A 21679-nucleotide genomic window follows, 5' to 3' on the forward strand; every position below is an offset into this window, starting at 1 on the left:
AACACGACGGCGCGGTGGTGGAAGTAGTGGGATCCCGGCAGGGCTTCGCCAAGTACAAGCGGGGAGGAAGAGGTGTCACGGGAGGGAGGCGCCAGGGCTTCAGGTGTAGCTGCCCTCCCTCCCCTCCACTATATGTAGGGGCCTAGGGGGGCGCCGACCCCTTGTAGATCCCATCTAGGGAGGGGGGCGGCAGCCCTAGGGGTGGTTTGGCCTCCAAGCCAAGTGGAGGCGCCCCCACCGCTTAGGGTTTCCAACCCTAGGCGCATGGGAGGCCCAAGGGGGGGCGCACCAGCCCACCAGGGGCTGGTTCCCACGCCCCTTCAGCCCATGGGGCCCTCCGGGATAGGTGGCCCCACCCGGTGGACCCCCGGGACCCTTCCGATGGTCCCGGTACAATACCGATGACTCCCGAAACTCTCCCGGTGGCCGAAACTGGACTTCCTATATATAAATCTTTACCTCCAGACCATTCCGGAACTCCTCGTGACGTCTAGGGTCTCATCCGGGACTCCGAACAACTTTCAGTTAACCGCATACTAATATCTCTACAACTCTAGCGTCACCGAACCTTAAGTGTGTAGACCATACGGGTTCGGGAATCATGTAGACATGACCGAGACATCTCTCTGGTCCATAACCAACAGCGGGATCTGGATACCCATGTTGGCTCCCACATGTTCCACGATGATCTCATCGGATGAACCACGATGTCAAGGATTCAGTCAATCCCGTATACAATTCCCTTTGTCTACCGGTATAGTACTTGCCCGAGATTCGATCGTCGGTATCCCGATACCTTGTTCAATCTCGTTACCGGCAAGTCTCTTTACTCGTTTCATAACACATAATCCCATGATCAACTCCTTGATCACATTGTGCACATTATGATGATGTCCTACCGAGTGGGCCCAGAGATACCTCTCAGTTTACACGGAGTGACAAATCCCAGTCTCGATTCGTGCCAACCCAACAGACACTTTCGGAGATACCCATAGTGCACCTTTATAGCCACCCAGTTACGTTGTGACATTTGGTACACCCAAAGCATCTCTACGGTATCCGGGAGTTGCACAATCTCATGGTCTAAGGAAATGATACTTGACATTAGAAAAGCTTTAGCATACGAACTACACGATCTTGTGCTAGGCTTAGGATTGGGTCTTGTCCATCACATCATTCTCCTAATGATGTGATCCCGTTATCAACGACATCCAATGTCCATGGTCAGGAAACCGTAACCATCTATTGATCAACGAGCTAGTCAACTAGAGGCTTACTAGGGACATGGTGTTGTCTATGTATCCACACATGTATCTGAGTTTCCTATCAATACAATTCTAGCATGGATAATAAACGATTATCATGAACAAGGACATATAATAATAACTAATTTATTATTGCCTCTATGGCATATTTCCAACAAACATACCATGTGGGGTTCCAACAAAAACTATTGATTTCAGCTGCCCAAACTTTTCTACAAGTGACATACCTTATTTGTTTGTTCATGCCAAATTTTAGTTGTTTTTCTTAAGTCATTTCTATTTTTGAGGCACTAACAACATTTCTATGTATTTACTTGATATATTTGAAATTTGATTAGCATGTACCATAAAAATGGCCTCTAACTGGAAACAAGAAACCATGTTCAAGCACTTATGTAACTGAAATCCATCATTCAAAACATATATGAAAATTTGAAACATTTCCTTTGAAAAATTTAGACAATTACATGTATCCTGCGTGGCCCATGATGGCCAAGGATTTGTGAACCATTGACACGTAGGTCTCTTTGGTGTTCTTTTAGGAACTCCCTTGTGTAACTTGACCATGAGAGTACGTGTTGGGGAACACAGTATTTCAAAAAAATTCCTGCGGTCATACAAGATCTATCTAGAAGATGCATAGCAACGAGAGGGGAGAGTGTGTCCACGTACCCTCGTAGACCAAAAGTGGAAGCGTTTAGTAACGCGGTTTATGTAGTCGAACGTCTTCACGATCCAACCGATCCAAGTACCGAACGTACGGCACCTCCGTGTTGAGCACACGTTCAGCTCGATGACGTCCCTCGATCTCTTGATCCAGTTGAGGACCAGGGAGAGTTTCGTCAGCACGACGGCGTGTTGACGGTGATGATGAAGTTATCGGCACAGGGCTTCGCCTAAGCACTACAACGATATGACCGAGGTGTGTAACTGTGGAGGAGGGCACCGCACACGGCTAAGAGAAGACTTGGTGTGCCTTTGGGGTTCCCCCTCCCACGTATACAAAGGGGGGAGGAGAGGAGGCCGGCCATAGGGGGCGCGCTCCATAGGGGAGTCCAACTAGGATTTCCAATCCTAGTTGGAGTCCCCTTCCTTCCCAAGAGAGGGAGATAGAGGGAAGGAGGAAGGAGGGAGAAGGAAAGAGGGGGCGTCGCGCCCCTCCCTAGTCAAATTTGGACTGGCCATGGGGGGGGCCCTCCCTTGTTGCCCTCCTCTCCTTTCCACTAAGGCACATAAAGGCCCATGAACTTTCTGGGGGGGGGGGGGGTTCCGGTAACCCCCGGTACTCCGAAACTCATCTGAAACGACCCGAACCATTCCGGTGTCCGAATGTAACCTTCCAATATATGAATCTTTACCTCTTGACCATTTCGAGACTCCTCGTCATGTCCGTGATCTCATCCGGGACTCTGAACAAACTTCGGTCATCAAATCACATAACTCATAATACAAATCGTCATCGAACATTAAGCGTGCGCACCCTACGGGTTCGAGAACTCTGTAGACATGACCAAGACACATCTCCGGTCAATAACCAATGGTGGAACCTGGATGCTCATATTGGCTCCTACATATTCTACGAAGATTTTTATTGGTCAAACCGCATAACAACATACATTGTTTCGTTTGTCATCGGTATGTTACTTGCCCGAGATTCGATCGTCGGTATCATCATACCTAGTTCAATCTCGTCACTGGCAAGTCTCTTTACTCGTTCTGTAATGCATCATCCCGTGACTAACTCATTAGTCACATTGCTTACAAGGCTCATAGTGATGTGCATTACCGAGAGGGCCCAGAGATACCTCTCCGATATACGGAGTGACAAATCCTAATCTCGATCTATGACAACTCAACAAACACCATCGGAGACACCTGTTGAGCATCTTTATAATCACCTAGTCATGTTGTGACGTTTGATAGCACACAAGGTGTTCCTCCGGTATTTGGGAGTTGCATAATCTCATAGTTAGAGGAACATGTATAAGTCATGAAGAAAGAAATAGCAATAAAACTTGGGAAAACTTTGTTTTTGCCACTCTAGTTTTTCCCAACTTTGCTTATGCCACTCTAGAATTTGATATTTCATTTTTGCCACTCTTAGTTTTTGACAACACATCACAATTGCCATTCTGTGGCAAAAGCAATAATTTTAGAGTGGCAATTGTGATACATTGTCAAAATCTAATAGTGGCCAAAGTGAAATAAAAAGTTATTGCTTTTGCCACGGAAGGCATTTGTGATGTATTGTCAAAAACTAAGAGTGGCAAAAGTGATATGTCAAATTCTAGAGTGGCATAAGCAAAGTTGGCAAAAACTAGAGTGGCAAAAACAAAGTTTTCCCATAAAACTTAACAATCATTATGCTAAGCTAACGAATGGGTCTTGTCCATCACATCATTCTCTAATGATGTGATCCCGTTCATCAAATGACAACACATGTCTATGGTCAGGAAACTTAAACTTTGATTAACGAGCTAGTCAAGTAGAGGCATACTAGGGACACTCTGTTTGTCTATGTATTCACACATGTACCAAGTTTCCGGTTAATACAATTCTAGCATGTATAATAAACATTTGTCATGATATAAGAAAATATAAATAAAAACTTTATTATTGCCTCTAGGGTATATTTCCTTCAGTACGTTCACCGTTTATTGTGGGCCTAGGTTTAGGGCATGTACAATGATTGATAAGATAGTCTTATCTTAAGTCTTGCATGTAATTTAGAGATGAAAAAAAAGAAGTCTACAATGGGTCATCTCTTAGCCTTATCTTCAATAACTAGTCATTCCTAAAAACATGGTGAGTAATATTGTGCTAAGAGATCATCCCTTGTCTTCTCTTAAATAAGAGAACCTTTTCTTATGAGTTCTCTCTCCTTCACCTCATCATTTATCCTATGTGACAGTTCTAAAATAGCACTATTGTACATGGCCTTATTGTGGGTCTCGGGAAATAGTCAATCAAATGGAGGTAGACCTCTATTGTCAGTCTCGGACACTCCATGTTCCCTGGCGCAACTCACTCGCATCTGGGCCTGGTAGCAAGCAGTCCATGGATAGTCATACCACACTAGCACTCAACCTAATAATTAAAACAACAACAAAAGACCACCTCCACACTACGAGTATTACTACTCCAACATAACTTGTATAGGTAGATTTTTTTGTCCCGTTGATGTCCTGGTGGGGCCAATTGGTCAGACACTATGGTTCCAGAAAGTGCAAGAGGTCCTTCCTATTGGAGACAGTTTGACTTCTCTCATGCCACAAAACAACCTGTGGTTGGATGATTATAAGTACGGGGATATCCCAGGCCACCAAGGTTTAAATCCATTTATATATATTAGAAGTATAAATAAATTTTGAAAAAATATTAAAATAAATAAATAAAAATAGAAACGAATCATAGGTACGTAATGAAACAACACAGAAGGAATTTTCTACTAGGCCGGCCCACTAGAGGATTCCGCTATGTATTGATTTTGTGAAAATAAATGTTGATGCTAGTGTCTCGGCGAACCGTAAGGTGGGCAGTGGTGGAGCTTGAAGCCCAACTCTGGGTGGGCTGGGCGGGCCAAAAAGAAAGAAATAGCATGTGGGCTAGTGTTCTAAGGCCCAACAGTAAAAAAACTCGTGTACAAATCTTAAAATGTTGGACGGGCCATGTCCCATCCGACCTTGTTGTAGCTCCGCCACCGAATATGGGCACTGCTGCTGCAATTTGTCGCAATATGGATGGCACCTACCTGGGCTCTTCCGTTCTTGTTATACAAGGATTGTTGGACACTTGGACCCTTCTGCATTTGAAACCCTAGCGTGTAGGGGGAGGGGGGGGGGTCCTTCTGCGTTTGAAGCCCTAGTGTGTAGGCAAGCTCTTTCTTTGGCAGAAGACTTAGCTATGCAACATATTCAAGTATCAACGGATTGCAAGTAGGTCAAATCATATTCATGAAAGGGCTGGGGAAACAATGGAGACATAATTAAAGAGATTTTAGAAACTGTTAGTGCTTTTACTTCCTATAATTTCGCGTTTGAATCTTGAACTTCAAATTTTGAATCTCATAACATAGCTAGATTTGGTGTGTCTCTTCCTCAGGGGAGACATGTTTGGTTGGGTTCACCTCATGACCCAATAATTATTCCTGTAAACATTATCATCGGTCAATAAAGACTAGCTATGTTTTGCTAAAGAAAAAAACAGTCTCGCTAAGAGATATAGACGTGCCCATATGACTAGAACCCCCCGCCCGCCTCGATCTTATGAAGAGCACAATATCTCTTAACTAATTAACATGCGTTCTTGTGATTATTATCATAGATCTCAGAATTATTGTACTGTGTATATACATAATTTTCGAACGATATATTTTTGCAAGATATGTTCCTGATTTTTTTAATGAATGCCCATAAATGTGGATGCATTCAAATCAGCAAGATTTTCCCATAACTGAGTATGTGATGATGACCAATGAATGTGCAGGACTTTAGCATTTGTTGTTTTTGAATTACATAGACTTTAGTTAACCGGGGTGGGGGGCTTGGAAATCATACTGGCACTAACATTGTTGACCTTGCCGGTGCGCATGGGGCGGTCTTTGTACAGGAAAAGGTGCATCATAGTTCAAGTTTAATTTCAAGCCATGGCTATATACCACCCCGGGAACATGATCTATTGTTGCATTAAACTCGAACCTATGTTTCCGCAGATATTGTAGAAGTGCATGCTCTAGCCAATGCAACCAAAAAACCGATCTGATGAAAAAGACTAGGCAGTACATTATACGTCAACACTCCCCCTCACGTGTGGCTTCCTCAGGCCTCAACGTGGACCGAAAGTGGGCTGCAATTTAATTGCGCCAGCCGGGTCTTGAACTCAAGACCTCTTGGCTCCGATAGTTATATGACGTGGGCAGCAGAAGCGGGGGCAGGCCGCAATTATTTATTGCGTTTACTGGGTTTTGAACCTTGAACCTATTGGTTGTAAGTTTATGCACCTAACCAGCTGACGTATAATGTGTTGCCTAGTCTTTTCCATCAGATCGGTCTTTTGGTTGCATTGGCTCGAGCATGCACTTCTACATAGTATCAGAGCCAAGAGGTCTCGAGTTCAAGACCCAACTGGCGTAATTAAATTGCAACCCATAACTTACAACCAATAGGTTCATGGTTCGAAACCCAGTAACATAGTAGACATGTAGAACAAAAGCAGTGTGCATCACCACTCGTCTTTGAAACTCAAATTGTAGAAAACAATAGCTAAATTCGACCATCACACATGTAACTCCTAGCTAGCACTTGGGGGTAAAGGAGCCGCAATTTGCCTGGCACTCCTTGAATGAATGCCAGCACGGAACACCCGACATCACCAGGCAGCAGACGCAGTGGGTACTCCAGGCCTCACCTTTGGTCTTGCAATCCCTATAGCCACTAAACTTCAGGGAAAGATTGCACTCTCCAGCAGCTGCGAGCCATCCGAACGCGACGAGCAGAACGATGGCCGCGCACACGAGGCTGCTCTGCTTCATGTTTGGTCTCCACCGGCCAACTGCAGGGACTTCAAAGCATAATGCATCTTATTCAGTTCTATCATGTTGAGCATACGATATTTACAGAGTAATTGGCCTTAATGTTGAGCCTGAGCATGATCGCACCTATAATATATCACATGTGTGTATTTGTGGAGTTACAGATCCTTTTTTTCGAGGAATCAGCAGGAGTTCTGCCTTTGCATTAAGAAGAAGAGAATTGGCCGGTTTATAAGGAAAACTGGCCGAAAACCGATACATCGATACACACCAGCCTCGAGGCTGCGTACCTAACGAGCCGACTTCCCTGTCGCCCAAAACGACCAGAGTTGCCGCTCCACCACACGACCCGGAGCCGCCACTCCGGCTTACAAACCACATAAATTCACACACGTCGGCCCTGAGGCCGCACCCCGCACGAGTCGACGACTCTGTCGTCCACACGACCAAAACCGACACTCCACAGCACAGAGGTGCACTCCAGAGCCGCCGCTCCGACTTCCCCGCTGGCCCCGAGGCCGCGCTCCACCTGAGCTGACGACGCTGCCGCCCACACGACCAGATCCGACACTCCACAACATTGTTTTCCGGAGCCGCCGCTCCGACTTCCTCACCGGCCCCGAGGCCGCGCACACGCCTGGCCGACGATGAACCCGCAAAGCCACCCGAGCCACCGTGAACTGACAAAGGACCAGACCTCCAAGGCGTCGCCCCCAAGAGGGAAGCGACAAGTATGCCGCCGATGCCCGCTCCGACCAAAGGTCGAAACTCGGGTTTTCACCTGAGAGCCCGAGACTGAGGCGACAATGGTGGTGAAGGGGCTGCACGACGACGCCTCCAAGGAGGGAACGACGTCCTAGGACGCCGTCGACGCCGGCAACGACCGAGGTCGAGCTAGGCTTTCGCCCGGAGCTCACCAAATCCATACTCACCGCAGCCTGCCCAGCAAACCGTCTCCGGCATCATGTCGACCGTCCTTGTCCAAGACACATAACCAAGCAAGCAAGGCAGCACGCTGTCGCCAACCACCACCGGATGCAGAAACCATTGCAGCCCTCCTCCCTCCACAGCAGCGCCGTGGATCTGGGCCAGCCGCACAGCCGCACATCACCATGGAGCCCCCCGCCAGCTGCCGCCGAGGCCACCCGCGGCCGCCTAGCACGCAGGGCAGCACCACCGCTATCCTGACCCCACGCACCTCCCCACCACCCCCGTAGACCAGAGCAGGCGCGCCTCTGCTGGACCGCCGCCACAGGCCGACGACCCGCCTCACCATCAGATCCGGGCGCGAGGGCCTCAGATCCGCCACCTCGCGGGCTGCCGCCGGACGACCTCCGTGGGGGAGGGGCACGTCGACACCGCCACGTCCTGGGGCCGCCGCCCCAGCGCTCCATCGCCGGCGAGCAAGCCGCAGTCAACCCCGCGACCGCCAGCCATCCCCATGGGGCGATGCGCCCAGCCGCCGCCGCGCCGGATCCAGCCGAGGCCGGCCAGATCTGCCCCCATGAACCTTCTGCAGCCACACCGGCCGGCACCACGGACGCCTGCTGCGGCGAGTCCCCTTGCTCGCGCACTAGCCAGCCGCCGGAAGAACAAGCCCCGTCGCCGCCGTCTCCGCACGGGCTTTGCCCGGCGAAGGCCACAGGCGACGGCGAGGAGGAAGCGGCGAGGGGAGGGAGCGGCCGCTCTGTAAGTGCATCTAGTGCCACCCCTAGTTGGTTTTGGAGTATTGACGACAAACCTAGTTGAGGGACTAATGTGTTTGTGAGAATTGCAGGATAACACAGTTAGAAGCCCCTCATTGATTCGGTTTTCCTACCAGAGATGACCCCTAAAAATGTATGAAGACATTGAAGTCAAAGGTGGTAAGTGAAGACATTCACCTTAAAGACTATGACAAGAGAAGACATCACATGAAGACTATGGAGCACGAAGACTTAGATCTTTCGTAGTTCTTTTTCTTCTTTCTTGAGTCATAGGAACCACCGTACTGTTAAGTGGGGTCCAAGAAAACCAGTCAGAATGACTGAAGTGATGCTTAACCAAAATCCTATGTCTTCGAGTGAAGACTATGAGAGGGAATCTTGTTCAGAGTTGGACAAGTCAGCTTTGCTTGTAGCCCAAGTAAAGTTGCCGTGTGTGTTTGAAATCTGACCGTTGGAACATGTGTCAGTTCCTTAGTGACCCAGGGTCATTTCGGACAAATCAGGTCGGGTTGCCTAGTGGCTATAAATAGCCCACCCCCTACAACCATAAACGTTGGCTGCTCAGAGTTAAAGTATGGCTTTTGTCATTTGAGAGCAACCCACCTTGAAGCCTTTGAGAGAGAATTCCTTGAGAGGATAAAGCCCTAACCAACCAGAGCCAAAGAGTGTTAGGCATCACTTAAGTCTTCTTGTCTGTGTGATCTGAAGACTTATTACACTTGAGGACTGTGAATCCTCCAGCCGATTAGGCGTCGCGTTCTGAGCATCCAAGAGTCATTATGGATCGCCGATGAATGAAGTCTGTGAAGGTTTGGAAGTCTACCTTGAAGACTTACCAGAGTAATTGGGCGAGGACTGGGTGTCCTTAGCTCAAGGGGAATAAGGTGAAGACGAGGTCCTCTGAGTTGAATCTCAGCCTCCCTAACCAGACATACAGTTGTCACAGCAACTGGAACTGGTCCAACAAATCATTGTCTTCAACGAGTCACTGGTTTCATCCTTCCCTTCCCTTTACTTACTGTTGGTTCTTGTGAAGTAATTGTACGATAGCATCACCATTCGACTTCACTAAGTGATTACGTGTACTGATTGGCTTCTCAACATCTTCCTACCTGATCCTTACTGACTAGCTGCTATTTGTCATTGTGCTTTCACTTCATTAAATACATGACTATGGTTTGCCTAGTGTAGTCTACCTTCCGCTGCATGATAATAGGTTTATTTCTATCGTTTGTCTTCGAAACTCACTTGTTTTGAAGACTTTCATAAAAATCGCCTATTCACCCCCCCTCTAGTCGATCACTAGCACTTTCAATTGGTATCAGAGCAAGGTACTCCCTTGTTCTGTGTGATTCGGTTTAACCACCTGGAGTTTTAGCTATGTCGACTGCAGGGATAATTAAAGTCTCCGTTGCGTGCCCCGTCTTCTATGGAACTGAATATCCCTACTGGAAGAATAAGATGCGCATGCATCTTGAAGCCATTGATGTCGACCTATGGTATGTCGTCAAGAACGGCGTTCCCAAGGCTGGAGAAGGTGTCACTGCCGCTGATGTCAAGAAGTTCGTTCAACTGGACTCCACTGCCAAGAATATCATCTGTGGTCATCTGACCAAAGGACAGTATGGCCGCGTGGGTGCTTTGGAAACATCTAAGCTAGTCTTGGACTAGCTATCCAAGGTCAACGAAGGCGTCTCAACCTAGAGAGATCAGAGAATCAGTGTCCTTCGCAACCTCTTCAACCGCTTCAAGAGAAATGACAATGAGAATGTCCAGCTCATGTTTGATCGACTAACTGACATCACAAATGAGCTTCAAGCCCTCGACGCTACTGAGATCACCAAGCGTAAAGTCGTCAAGACACTCCTGAGATCACTTGACAGTTCGTTTGACACCCTAGCCCTGATGATTCAAGAACGTCCTGATTTCAAGACACTCGATCCGTCTGACATACTTGAAAGGCTCAACACACACGAGTTTCAGCTTTCTGAGAAAAGAGACATCTACGGTCTCAACTATGGGCGAACTCGTGCCTTGAAGGCAAAGGCTGTCTCCTCGTCTGAAGAAGAGTCTGACAACAGTTCTGATGATCCTGAAGACATTGGAAGGGAGCTTGCTATGCTTGTGAAGAAGTTCCAAAAATTCACCAAGAAGAAAGGCTTCAGAAAGTCTTCACGATCAAGCTCAAGGAATGATGAAGCTTCTGCTCATGACTACAAGAAGAGAACATGTCACAAGTGCAAGAAACCTGGCCACTACATCTCTGAGTGTCCACAGTGGGACAATGAGAACAACAAGAAGAAGAAGAGCAAGGAGTATGACTCTGACAACAAGAAGAAGAAGAAATACTCAAAATCTTCTTCCAAGTCTTCCTCCAAGTCTTCATTACACAAGAAGAGCTCATCTGGCAAGGCACGTGCGTTTGTTGGCAAGGAAATGGACTCTGAGGATGAGTCCGCTTCTGAGGAGGCGGAGAAGGAGTCTGAGGAGGAGTCCGATTCTGGCATTGCAAGTCTGGCTACAGCATACGTTGCCAAGTCCATCTTCAACACTGAAGAAAATGACTTCATCACCGATAGCGATGAAAATGACAAGGACTACTCCGCTCCTTCCTACTGCTTCATGGCACGTGGTGCCAAGGTAAACACACGCACTACTCACTATCAAACATCTAGTGACGATGACTCTGATTGTGTTTCCAAACCCAGCTACAAAACACTTGCTAAAATTGCAACTGAACAACAGAAAACCATGGAACACATTCAAAAACTATTAGACAAAAGCGATGATCTGTTAGACGCTGAAATGACTCGATCTTAGTCCTTAATTGAAGACATAAAAAATCTTCACGTTAAGTATGAGGAACTTGAAATTCGTCATGAAACGCTCTCAACAGCTCATGAAAGGCTTTCCTATGATTATCTTCAAAGGAAGCAAGATCTTGAGAAATTGAGAGCGGCTCATGAAGATCTTCAAAAAGAAAACGAGTCACTTCGCGCCGAACAGATCAGTTCAGCTCAGGAAGGATTTGAACCACCATGTATTAAATGTATTGAGCGTGATAACGCTACTACTGTTGCTGAATGTTCTACTACTGCTACTGTTGCAATATCTTCAACTGTTGATGTGGAAACTAACCCCTCTGCTGAGGACACCACTGCTATTGCTGATGAGAATGCTAGGTTGAAGACACTGCTTGAAACAGGGATGTACAAAAGTCTTAAAGGGCATCAGACACTATGTGATGTCCTCAAAAGGCAGATCCTGAACCGAAACCCTAGGAAAGAGGGTGTTGGGTTCGTAAGGAAAATGAATGCTGATGGCTCTTACTGGAAACCTGAGCAGTACCCCAAAACCACATGGGTTGCTGCAAAGGAACCTTCAGCAGATCAATCCACTCTATCTGGCTTCACTTGTGCTAACCCCATTGTTATTGATGAATCCTTTGATGCAAACTATAAACTGTTTAAGAATCAGAATGGTGAAGTGTTTGCCAGGTATATTGGTACTAACTGCAGGAATGGACCGCCTATGAAGAAGATCTGGGTGCCGAAAAGGTGTTTGGAGAATCTTCCTGTGAATGTCATCATGACACCACAGGTGAAGAAGACAAACCCAGACCACAGGCCTCATACGGTCCAAAGGCTTCATACAGACAGAGGACTCACCTGAGTCACACTAACGCAAATGTTTTGCAGGGAAGCCATACTCAGGCCTATGAATATGAGCGCGGTTCATCAAACCGCCATGTTCATAAGACCAAGAACTATTCTGCTTATTCTTATGAATACTATTGTCCACCTGCAAGACTTTTTGCTAGGGCTCCAAAGCCAAAGTTCTCAGATGCTGCACTTAGACTTATTGCTTCGAAGCCACCCCTGAAGATGTGGGTGGCTAAGAAGGCTTAACTCTCTTTTGCAGGGAAAGGTCTCCAGCCGAAAACCAAAATCGTCTGACACTATTGCTGGGGACCTTAAACATCTTGTAGGGCGCAAGATCAAATGCCCAAATGGTCTTACTATGTACTTTGTTTCTGAATCTCTTGCAACTTGCTCTATCTGTCCTAATCTCGATCTAAACTTTAATAATCCACTAGTTCGTCAAATGTTTTTGCTTCACAATTCTCTTCGTGAAGCCTATCCCCCTAACTGCACTGTAGGGTACGACACCAGCTGCTTCAGAATGGATTATTGATAGTGGGTGTACAAATCACATGACTGGCAAGCGAAGCCTTCTCATGGACTCAACTTTACGTCCATCAGACAAAAGTCACATCACATTTGCTGACACTGGTAAAAGCAAGGTATTGGGTCTAGGTAGAGTTGCAATCTCAAAGGATCAACACATGGATAAAGTCATGCTTGTTGAATCCCTTGGTTTCAACTTAATGTCTGTCTCAATGCTTTGTGATTTAAACATGATTGTGATGTTTGGAAAATATCGTTGCCTTGTACTAATGGAATCTGACAAGTCTCTAGTGTTTGAATGGTATCGAAAAGATGATTTGTATGTTGTAGATTTCTCAGAAGGACCACAACTTGCAGTATGTCTTCTAGCAAAAGCTTCTGAATGCTGGCTCTGGCATCGAAGGCTAGGGCATGCTGGCATGAGGAACCTCCACACCCTTGCAAGGAAGAAGTATGTCATAGGCATCGAGGGCGTCAAGTTCAAGAAGGATCACTTATGCGGTGCCTGTGAAGCAGGAAAGATGACGAGGGCCAAGCATCCCTCGAAGACAATCATGACAACAACTCATCCCTTCGAACTGCTACACATGGATCTTTTCGGTCCCACTCATTACTCAACTCTTACTACTACTGCTTGTCTCTATGGCTTTTTCATTGTTGATGATTATTCAAGATATACTTGGGTGCATATAATCCTTTACAAGACTGAAGTGCAGGATGTCTTCAGACGCTTCGCCAATCGAGCAATGAACAATTATGGCGCCAAGATAAAGCACATCAGAAGTGACAATGGCACTGAATTCAAGAACACTGGCCTTGATACATATCTTGATACTTTGGGCATCACACATGAATTCTCAACTCCGTACACGCCACAGCAGAATGGCGTCGTTGAACGCAAGAACAGAACAATTATTGAGATGGCTCGGACGATGCTTGATGAATACAAGACTCCAAGAAAATTCTGGCCTGAAGCCATTGACACTGCATGCCATATCATCAACCGTGTTTATCTTCACAAACTTCTGAACAAGACATCCTATGAGCTCCTTACTGGCAAGAAGCCAAATGTGAGTTACTTCAGAGTATTTGGCGCCAAGTGCTGGTTCAAGGATCCACATCACACTTCAAAATTTGCACCAAAAGCACATGAGGGTTTTATGCTTGGATATGGAAAGGATTCGCACTCCTAGAGAGTCTTTAATCTCTTTCATTACAAAGTGGTTGAAAGAGTGGATGTGCGGTTCGATGAAACTAACGGCTCACAAAGAGAGCACTTGCCAAATGTGCTAGATGAAGTTCCATCCAGTGAATCAATCAAACTTATGGGAACTGGAGAAATCATACCTTCTGAAGCTCAACCTGAAGAAGAACTTATCATCTCCGCACCTGATCAACCTGAAGACAATGCTCAGCCTGAAGACAATCCCTCTAACAATAACAATGATCAACAAGAGCAAAATCTTTGTCATGTACATCCTCGTGTTGCAAATGAAGTGCAGATTGAGAGAATAATCGATAGCATCAATGCACCAGGTCCACTCACTCATTCAAGGGCAACACAGCTAGCAAATTTTTGTGGGCACTTCGCATTCGTCTCAATAACAAAACCCAAGAAAGTAGAAGAAGCCTTCATGGAACCTGAATGGATTCAAGCTATGCAAGAAGAGCTTCAACAGTTTGAGCGGAATAATGTATGGGAACTGGTTAAGCGTCCTGATCCTCGCAAGCACAATATAATAGGCACCAAATGGATATATCGCAACAAGCAAGATGAGCATGGTCAAGTTGTCAGAAACAAAGCTCGTCTCGTTGCTCAAGGATACACTCAAGTTGAAGGGATTGACTTTGATGAAACATTTGCTCCTGTGGCTAGACTTGAAGCCATACGCATACTGCTGGCCTATGCAAATCATCACAACATACTTCTATATCAAATGGATGTGAAGAGCGTTTTTCTCAATGGCAAGATTGAAGAAGAAGTGTATGTTGCACAACTGCCTGGCTTTGAAGATCCAAAACATCCTGACATGGTATACAAGCTCAACAAGGCACTGTATGGCCTCAAACAAGCCGCTCGGGCTTGGTATGACACACTCAAAGACTTCCTGAAGAGCAAAGGCTTCAAATCTGGTTCCCTCGACCCCACTCTCTTCACGAAGACATATGATGGTGAACTGTTTGTGTGCCAAATATATGTGGATGACATTATCTTCGGCTGCACCAATCAGAAATACAGTGAAGAGTTTGGATATGATGCAAGAGCAATATCAGATGTCCATGATGGGTGAGCTGAAGTTCTTCCTTGGTCTTCAAATACGTCAGCAACGCAATGACATCTTTATATCTCAAGAGAAGTATCTCAAAGATTGCCTGAAGAAGTTTGGTATGCAAGACTGCAAAGGCTTCACGACGCCAATGCCAGCCAAACATCATTTGGGTCCCGACGACAATGGTAAAGAGTTCGATCAAAAGGTATACCGCTCCATGATTGGTTCTTTACTTTATCTATGTGCATCTAGGCCAGATATTATGCTTAGTGTTTGCATGTGTGCTCGATTCCAAGCGGCACCAAAGGAATCGCATCACTTAGCTGTGAAGCGAATTCTTCGATATTTGGCTTACACCCCAACTCTAGGATTATGGTATCCAAAGGGCTCAGGGTTTGATCTGGTTGGATTCTCGGATGCTGAGTATGCTGGTGACAAGGTGGATCGCAAGTCTACATCAGGCACATGTCATTTTCTGGGACGATCACTTGTATGTTGGTCTTCAAAGAAGCAGAACTGTGTATCTCTCTCCACTGCTGACTCTGAATACATTGCTGCTGGATCTTGCTGCGCTCAGTTTCTGTGGATGAAGCAAACACTCAAAGACTATGGCATTGATCTGAAGCAAGTGCCACTCTACTGCGACAACGAAAGCGCCATCAAGATTGCCAACAACCCAGTCAGCACTCGAAGACAAAGCACATTGAAATTCGTCATCACTTTCTCAGAGATCATGTTGTGAAGGAAGATATTGATATCATACACGTCAACACTGAAGAGCAATTGGCAGATATCTTCACCAAGCCCTTGGATGACAAGAGATTTTGCAAGTTACGGTGTGAGCTAAATATCTTGGAATCCTCAAATGTCCTGTGATCAGGCACACATCCTAACACTTATGCATATTGATGACTTAGATGTGCAACACACGAAGTAAAGTATATCTTCAATCAATGAAGACATACATTCTAAGTGTGAATACATTAATGTGGAATTTGACTTCGGAGCACCACGATAATTGTGCGCCGTGTCTGGGTCTAATACTTCCTATACGGTGGGTAACGCCACCACAAAATTCGTCTGTTTGAAGTGTTTTACCCATGGTGTTACATTTTATGTGTCTTCACATTTGGTTTGGCTTCAATCTCAACATGTCTTCATGATTATCTTCATTATGTTGATCATATATATATATATACTAGTGTTCTGTCCTCTACAACATTCACTTATAGCTATGTCCTCTTGTTGAATCTTTTGAACTAAGTGAATGTGATCGGACCCTAACCTCTCTATGCTTTCTATCTCAAACTCTATCTCTCCAAATCATATGCATTCTATTGAAACTGTCGAATGTCTCCTCTGCGTCCTTGTCAGCAGAAGATATAGAGACAAACATTAAGTCTGTTTTCAATGCTAATTCCTTCACCTAAAACCCGGAGAAGTGGGAATGACCACCCGACAATCCAGGCGTGCGTGGGAACATGGAAAAACCTCCGATATGTTGCATGATGGCCACGTGTTCTTCAGATGTGAATCGCCAGGGGCACCTATGTAATAACGCTGTGCCGTCCCTGTCCCTATAAATACACGCCTCACCACAGTCATTATCCTTTCTTCCACTCTCGCACGAACCCTAGCGCCACTGCTAGCCCTCTCCGACGCCGGCGACGAAGCGCTTAGCTGCCGCGACCTCTCCGACGCCGTCTTCACGCCGGCCGCGGACATCGTCTTCTCCGCCGTCGCCGTAGGTGTCCTCCATCGCCAAGTTAGGGCACGGACGATCCAACTGCTCGGCCTCCTCTTCCACTCCGTCTAGCAGTTCCTTGTGTGGTAAATAAAACTTCCTTTTTACGGCCCCTTTGATCCTATAGATTCATCACTTTCTACCACAAGCAGTTTCTGTTCACACATGTTGGATCCACTTCATACTGCATCTCATATTATGCCTAGTATGTTCACTTATGCTTCACAAAGTAGTTAGATTCCTCACTTGTACTGATCCATGGATTCGTACAAATCTGGAACCAACTCCTTATCTATGAGTGAATGTCTGCGCACGATGAGGTCAATGTCTTCTAAACTAATTTGTCATCAAAATCTTCTGAGAATGCATATGACCTCTTCCCCTTCCCTCGCACCTTAATGCTGTCATAGGTACATGTCCGTGGGAGAATCCCTTGGTTCTCATAGTCTGCATTCATTTGCAAAATTCTTACAGCATCATATAAATTCTCCCAAAGCTAGTTCCTGTTTGTCAAGCAAGCGAAAGCCCTTAAAGCCTTTGAATGTATTGAAGCCATTCAGTTTAAAGTTCATGGCTGCAGAGAAATCAGCAAGGAAGGGTGGTAGAAAGCGTCGAGGTGAAACGTCAAGAGATCTGCCCGATGACCTCTCAGAACTGTATAAGACAAATCCAGAAGAGGATTACAATCAATGCAAGACACGAATCCAATGGATTCGACGATATTGGGCAGAACAGTGGTTCAAGTACAGGTTTGTGACAAAGGAATATGCTGAGAAGAATGCCATCAAGTGACCATGGGGAGACATCCTATACAGAAATCTTCAACCCAGGTGTAGAGATGAAGCCATTGAACACGGCTTCTATCCCTGCATGGTTCGTGGACCACAGCCTGCGGATGCTGACCCATCGTCACTGCTATGGTGTCATGACGACAATCTGTTCAAGCGCAACTTCCAGTTTTCCCAGAATTCAGCGAAGCAGAATAAGAAGTCATTGGGACTAGGCTTCAACCCTGGTCCCTCTGCTCCCCGTGCCGGTGGCACCCGCGAAGCTGAACCCAATCTTGTTGGGCCCTTCTACAACCTGGATGGCCTCATCACTCACATCTCAGTTCAAGGTGCCAAAGTGGATCATTTTGATGATGATGCTGACACTGATGAAGCCCCAGCTCCTACTCCAAAGCTGGAGATGCCAAAGCAACCTAAAGCTTCAAAGCCTGCCTCAGCACCAAAAATCTCACGGGCGAAGCCACTGGCTACTGCACCTCCTGAAGACAGTGTGCAGTCTGAAGATCTGTCACGTATCTCCAAGCCCCCGAGAGTCAAGATGCCTCTGCCACACACCAGCCAAGAACTGACTGCTACTGCCATTCTGCGCAACGATGCCATTGATCTGTCCAGTGATGAAGATCTTGCAGATGACGCTCTTGAGCAACTGATCAAGAGCAAAGATGAAGCAAAAATCTTCAACAATTTGCCTCTCTTTGACATGGCAATCATCCACGACTTCATCGATGAGTGGTTTGACACGGCAAACCGCAGCTTTGAAGATCTGCAACTTCCCATTGGCCTCAGTGTCGCCTTCCATGGCGCCATTGCTTCAGAGCTAGCTCTAGCTCAGCGCATTGTCGAACTGAAGCAAAATATTGACTTTGAGAAAGCTGAGTTCAAGAAGCATATGGCCAAGCTCAGCGTGCAAGAGGTCAAGAACTTCAAGATCATGCTGCACGAGCTCAAAGAAGCCTTTCTCACGATGCGTGAAGAACCTCAAGGTTCTCGTGAGCGCATGAATAGCCTGGCTGACAAGTGTGTGCAAGCCTACAATGAGGCTGAGAAGCGCAAGGCTCTTGGGCGTCCTGGCATCGACCCCAGGATGGCTGCAAAGCAGCAGAAGAAGAAGCCCGCTATGGCCGAACCCGACGCACCAAGGCAGGAAGCACAACCCATTGTCTTCCCAACCAGCATGACTGGCTCGAAGCCAAAAGCCAGGTCTACCGCTTCAGAACTGAAGAAGACAAGGACTGCTGAGGCTGAAGCCAGAAAGAGGAAACATCATGAAGCCTCTGCTGCTGCTCCCTCCAAGAAGAAGCGCAAGACCAAGAAGGATCGGGCTGCTCCCACAGAGCCCTTAATTGTTGAACCTATCTCCATGGTTCGCCCTGCCGCTGAACATCAAGAGCGCCAACTGACTATCCATGAGCCTGCTTTCACAGAGGCTCATGAAGCTGAAGACATTCCAGCAGCTGATCCCACCGCTGCTGAAGACATTGGAAACCATGACAATGTTAACAATGATGTAGTTCTTCCTATGATCGAGCACCAACAGGTATCATCGCCTGTGCTTATGCACAGCGAACTCATCAGCATTGGTCGTCCTCTGACGCCAATTGCTCAGGATGCATCATGGTCTGATCACCCACAACAACGAGTCACACGACCCCGGCAAGAAGAAGATGACTTTGAGACCCAGCCAACTCCATCTCCAAAGGCGTCGCCAGCGTTACGCAGGCTTCGCAAAGGACCAAGGTCTCAAGTCTCCGAGTCTGAGGCTAAAACTGCTGAAGACATTCTGGCTGCATCAGCCGATGACCCCCAAGAAGAAGAACGTGTCCCTACTCCCCCGACTACTGAAGAAGCTGTTCTCGAGGAGAACGTGTCTGTGCCCGACCCTCCAACTCATCAAGTAGAGGTAGAAAATCTTGAGGCTGCCACCACCAACACCAATGAAGCCACTGACGTTGTCATGGCTGACGCAAATGTGGATCCTACACCAACCCAAGAACCAGAAGTCAGCGAAGCCAATGATGCTACTGCTTCTGTTCCTGCGCCTGCTGTTGGTCCTCAGTTTGACTATCATATTGAGCATAGGCCTCAGGTACAGAAGCCAATGTCAAGGTTGCCCAGGTTTCCAGGTCCTGCAACAACACCTGGATCCTTCAATGTCAACGGCTTCAAAGCAGACAACACCTTCTTCAATAGCTCCAAGAACCCCTACTCAAGGGAACGAATATCTTCTGATCGGTTCTGGAGCTATCCGCAGCGAAGCTATTACTCCTGCATTCTGTACAATCAATGTTGCATCTTTCCACATATGCGTCTTGACACCGAAGCAATAGCTGGTCTGCCCTATTTGGAAGAAGCTCTGGATTGCTTCAAAGAGGTTGGATTGTTGCCTTTCGTCACCGACCAAGAGCACTGGAACGAAGAGTTGCTACTCCAATTTTATGCCACACTTCACATACGTGGTTACAACAGAGATCCGAAGACTTGGGTCCTTGAGTGGATGACAGGAAATGTTCATCACGAAGCCAAAGCCTTTGATATCATTGAGCTCACTGGTCTGCCCAGTCCTGGAGATCTCTATGAACCTGGCTGTCAACTTCACAGTGAAGCTATGGAGAGCATCTTTCAGAAGCCTGAACCAAACATGAGTCAGATGCTCAGTATGATGAAGCCTTTGCCACAAGATGCTGCATATCCTAAGGAGTTCTTTGTTGAAGACCTGGAGTATCTGCCAAGGACCATCTGTCACATTATAAGGCGAACTCTCTGGCCCATCAAAGGACATTCTCCACATGCAAAGCTGGAAGGTGCAATGAAGACTTTGGTCTTCTATATTCTTCATGGAAAATGCTTGAAGTTCGCCAACTTGCTGCATCAGGATCTGATCTTTTTGGCTTGAAGTTCTACGCTCCATGGATAATGCAGCTGATTAAACTCCACCCAGCTATCTCATATCAGCCATCTGCTCGCAATCATCGAATCTTTCTGCCTGATGTGGATATGTCCGTTGAAGCCATTTATCCAGAGCCTGCCAAGGAACCTCTTAGTCTTCAGAATGCGGAGCATCAAAGTTTCACTCAGAACATTGATGGAGTTGAAGCAGTCACTCGTGTTTATCCTCTGGCTGGTACTACACGTGCACCTCATCGTGCTCTTACTGAAGCCACTGAAAGCACTATTGCCCAACGACCCAAGAAGCGATCTCGTGTTCTCCATGACTGAGAGCTTCTGGTTGCTCTTCATCAGAAATAGGATAGGCATCATGACTAGCTGAAGCGCCAAATGCAAAGCCTCTTGGTGGATGTCAACCGCATTCGCAATCTTACCACCAAGAATGCCTTTGTTGCTCATGAAACCTGTCGGCGTACATGGAAAGGGCTGACGCTTATGTGTTCTAAGGATGATCTTCAAGAGGATGGCTTCTTTGAACGTTTCAAGTTTGACTCCACACCTCCCCGAAGGGCTGTGTTGCGACGAACTCCATCTCTTGAAGACTCTGAGTTCTCTTCCTCTGCGGCAACTGTGAATGCCAGAGTGATCGAGGACGAAGATGATGCCACTTCACCGCCCCCTACTTCTACACGCCTCGACACTGCCCCAAGTTCTTCTGCACCGCCGAACACCACCGACGACCCTATTGCTTCACCTACTCTTCATGGAAACAAGTAGATGCTCTATGTCTTCAAACCTTTTTGGTCCTCACTGACAAAAGGGGGAGAAACATATGACTTTGATAGTCTTCAAGCGGGTCCATATGGGCGGTTACTTTATGTTTTGCCTAGTGTTTACAACTCTCATTTTGATACATTTGGTTCTTTGAGTTGTAACACTTAAACTTGATGGTCGTCTGCTACTTATTTGCTATTTTGTGATGCGATGATAAATCCCGCATGTGCGACGATAAATTCCGCACTTAGATCATTTTGCAGACATCCATTTTTCATTATGCATGTCATTATCTTCACATACCTTTCATGCATGATGAATTGTCATCATAAGTTGAAGAGGATCTCCACAAGTACAACCTGCCATGTGCATTTGCATTCCAAAAGAAAATTACTTATATGCACATCTTCAGGGGGAGACCTTGCAACTTATGAAGACAATTCCTTATCCTTTACAATTTCACATATTATATTCCCCGTTGAAAACTTCAACTAGTTTGTCATCAATCACCAAAAGGGGGAGATTGTAA

At 46.5% G+C, this 21679-nt stretch overlaps 1 protein-coding gene across 1 annotated transcript in view; it reads right to left on the reverse strand.

Annotated features, from left to right (window-relative positions):
* Positions 1-6558: 6558 nt before the first annotated feature.
* The window catches only part of LOC125533101, a 100248-nt gene continuing 85127 nt past the window's right edge, over positions 6559-21679 (reverse strand). Inside the window, exons 5-7 of the mRNA XM_048696873.1 lie at positions 17154-17169; positions 7841-8480; positions 6559-6815 (exon numbers count right to left, since the gene is read on the reverse strand). Of these exons, the coding sequence (XP_048552830.1) occupies positions 6559-6815; positions 7841-8480; positions 17154-17169 (913 nt within the window). The remainder of the gene's footprint in view (positions 6816-7840; positions 8481-17153; positions 17170-21679) is intronic.

This window comes from Triticum urartu, chromosome 1 (genome assembly GCF_003073215.2).
Source record: "Triticum urartu cultivar G1812 chromosome 1, Tu2.1, whole genome shotgun sequence".
Lineage (NCBI taxonomy): Eukaryota > Viridiplantae > Streptophyta > Magnoliopsida > Poales > Poaceae > Triticum > Triticum urartu.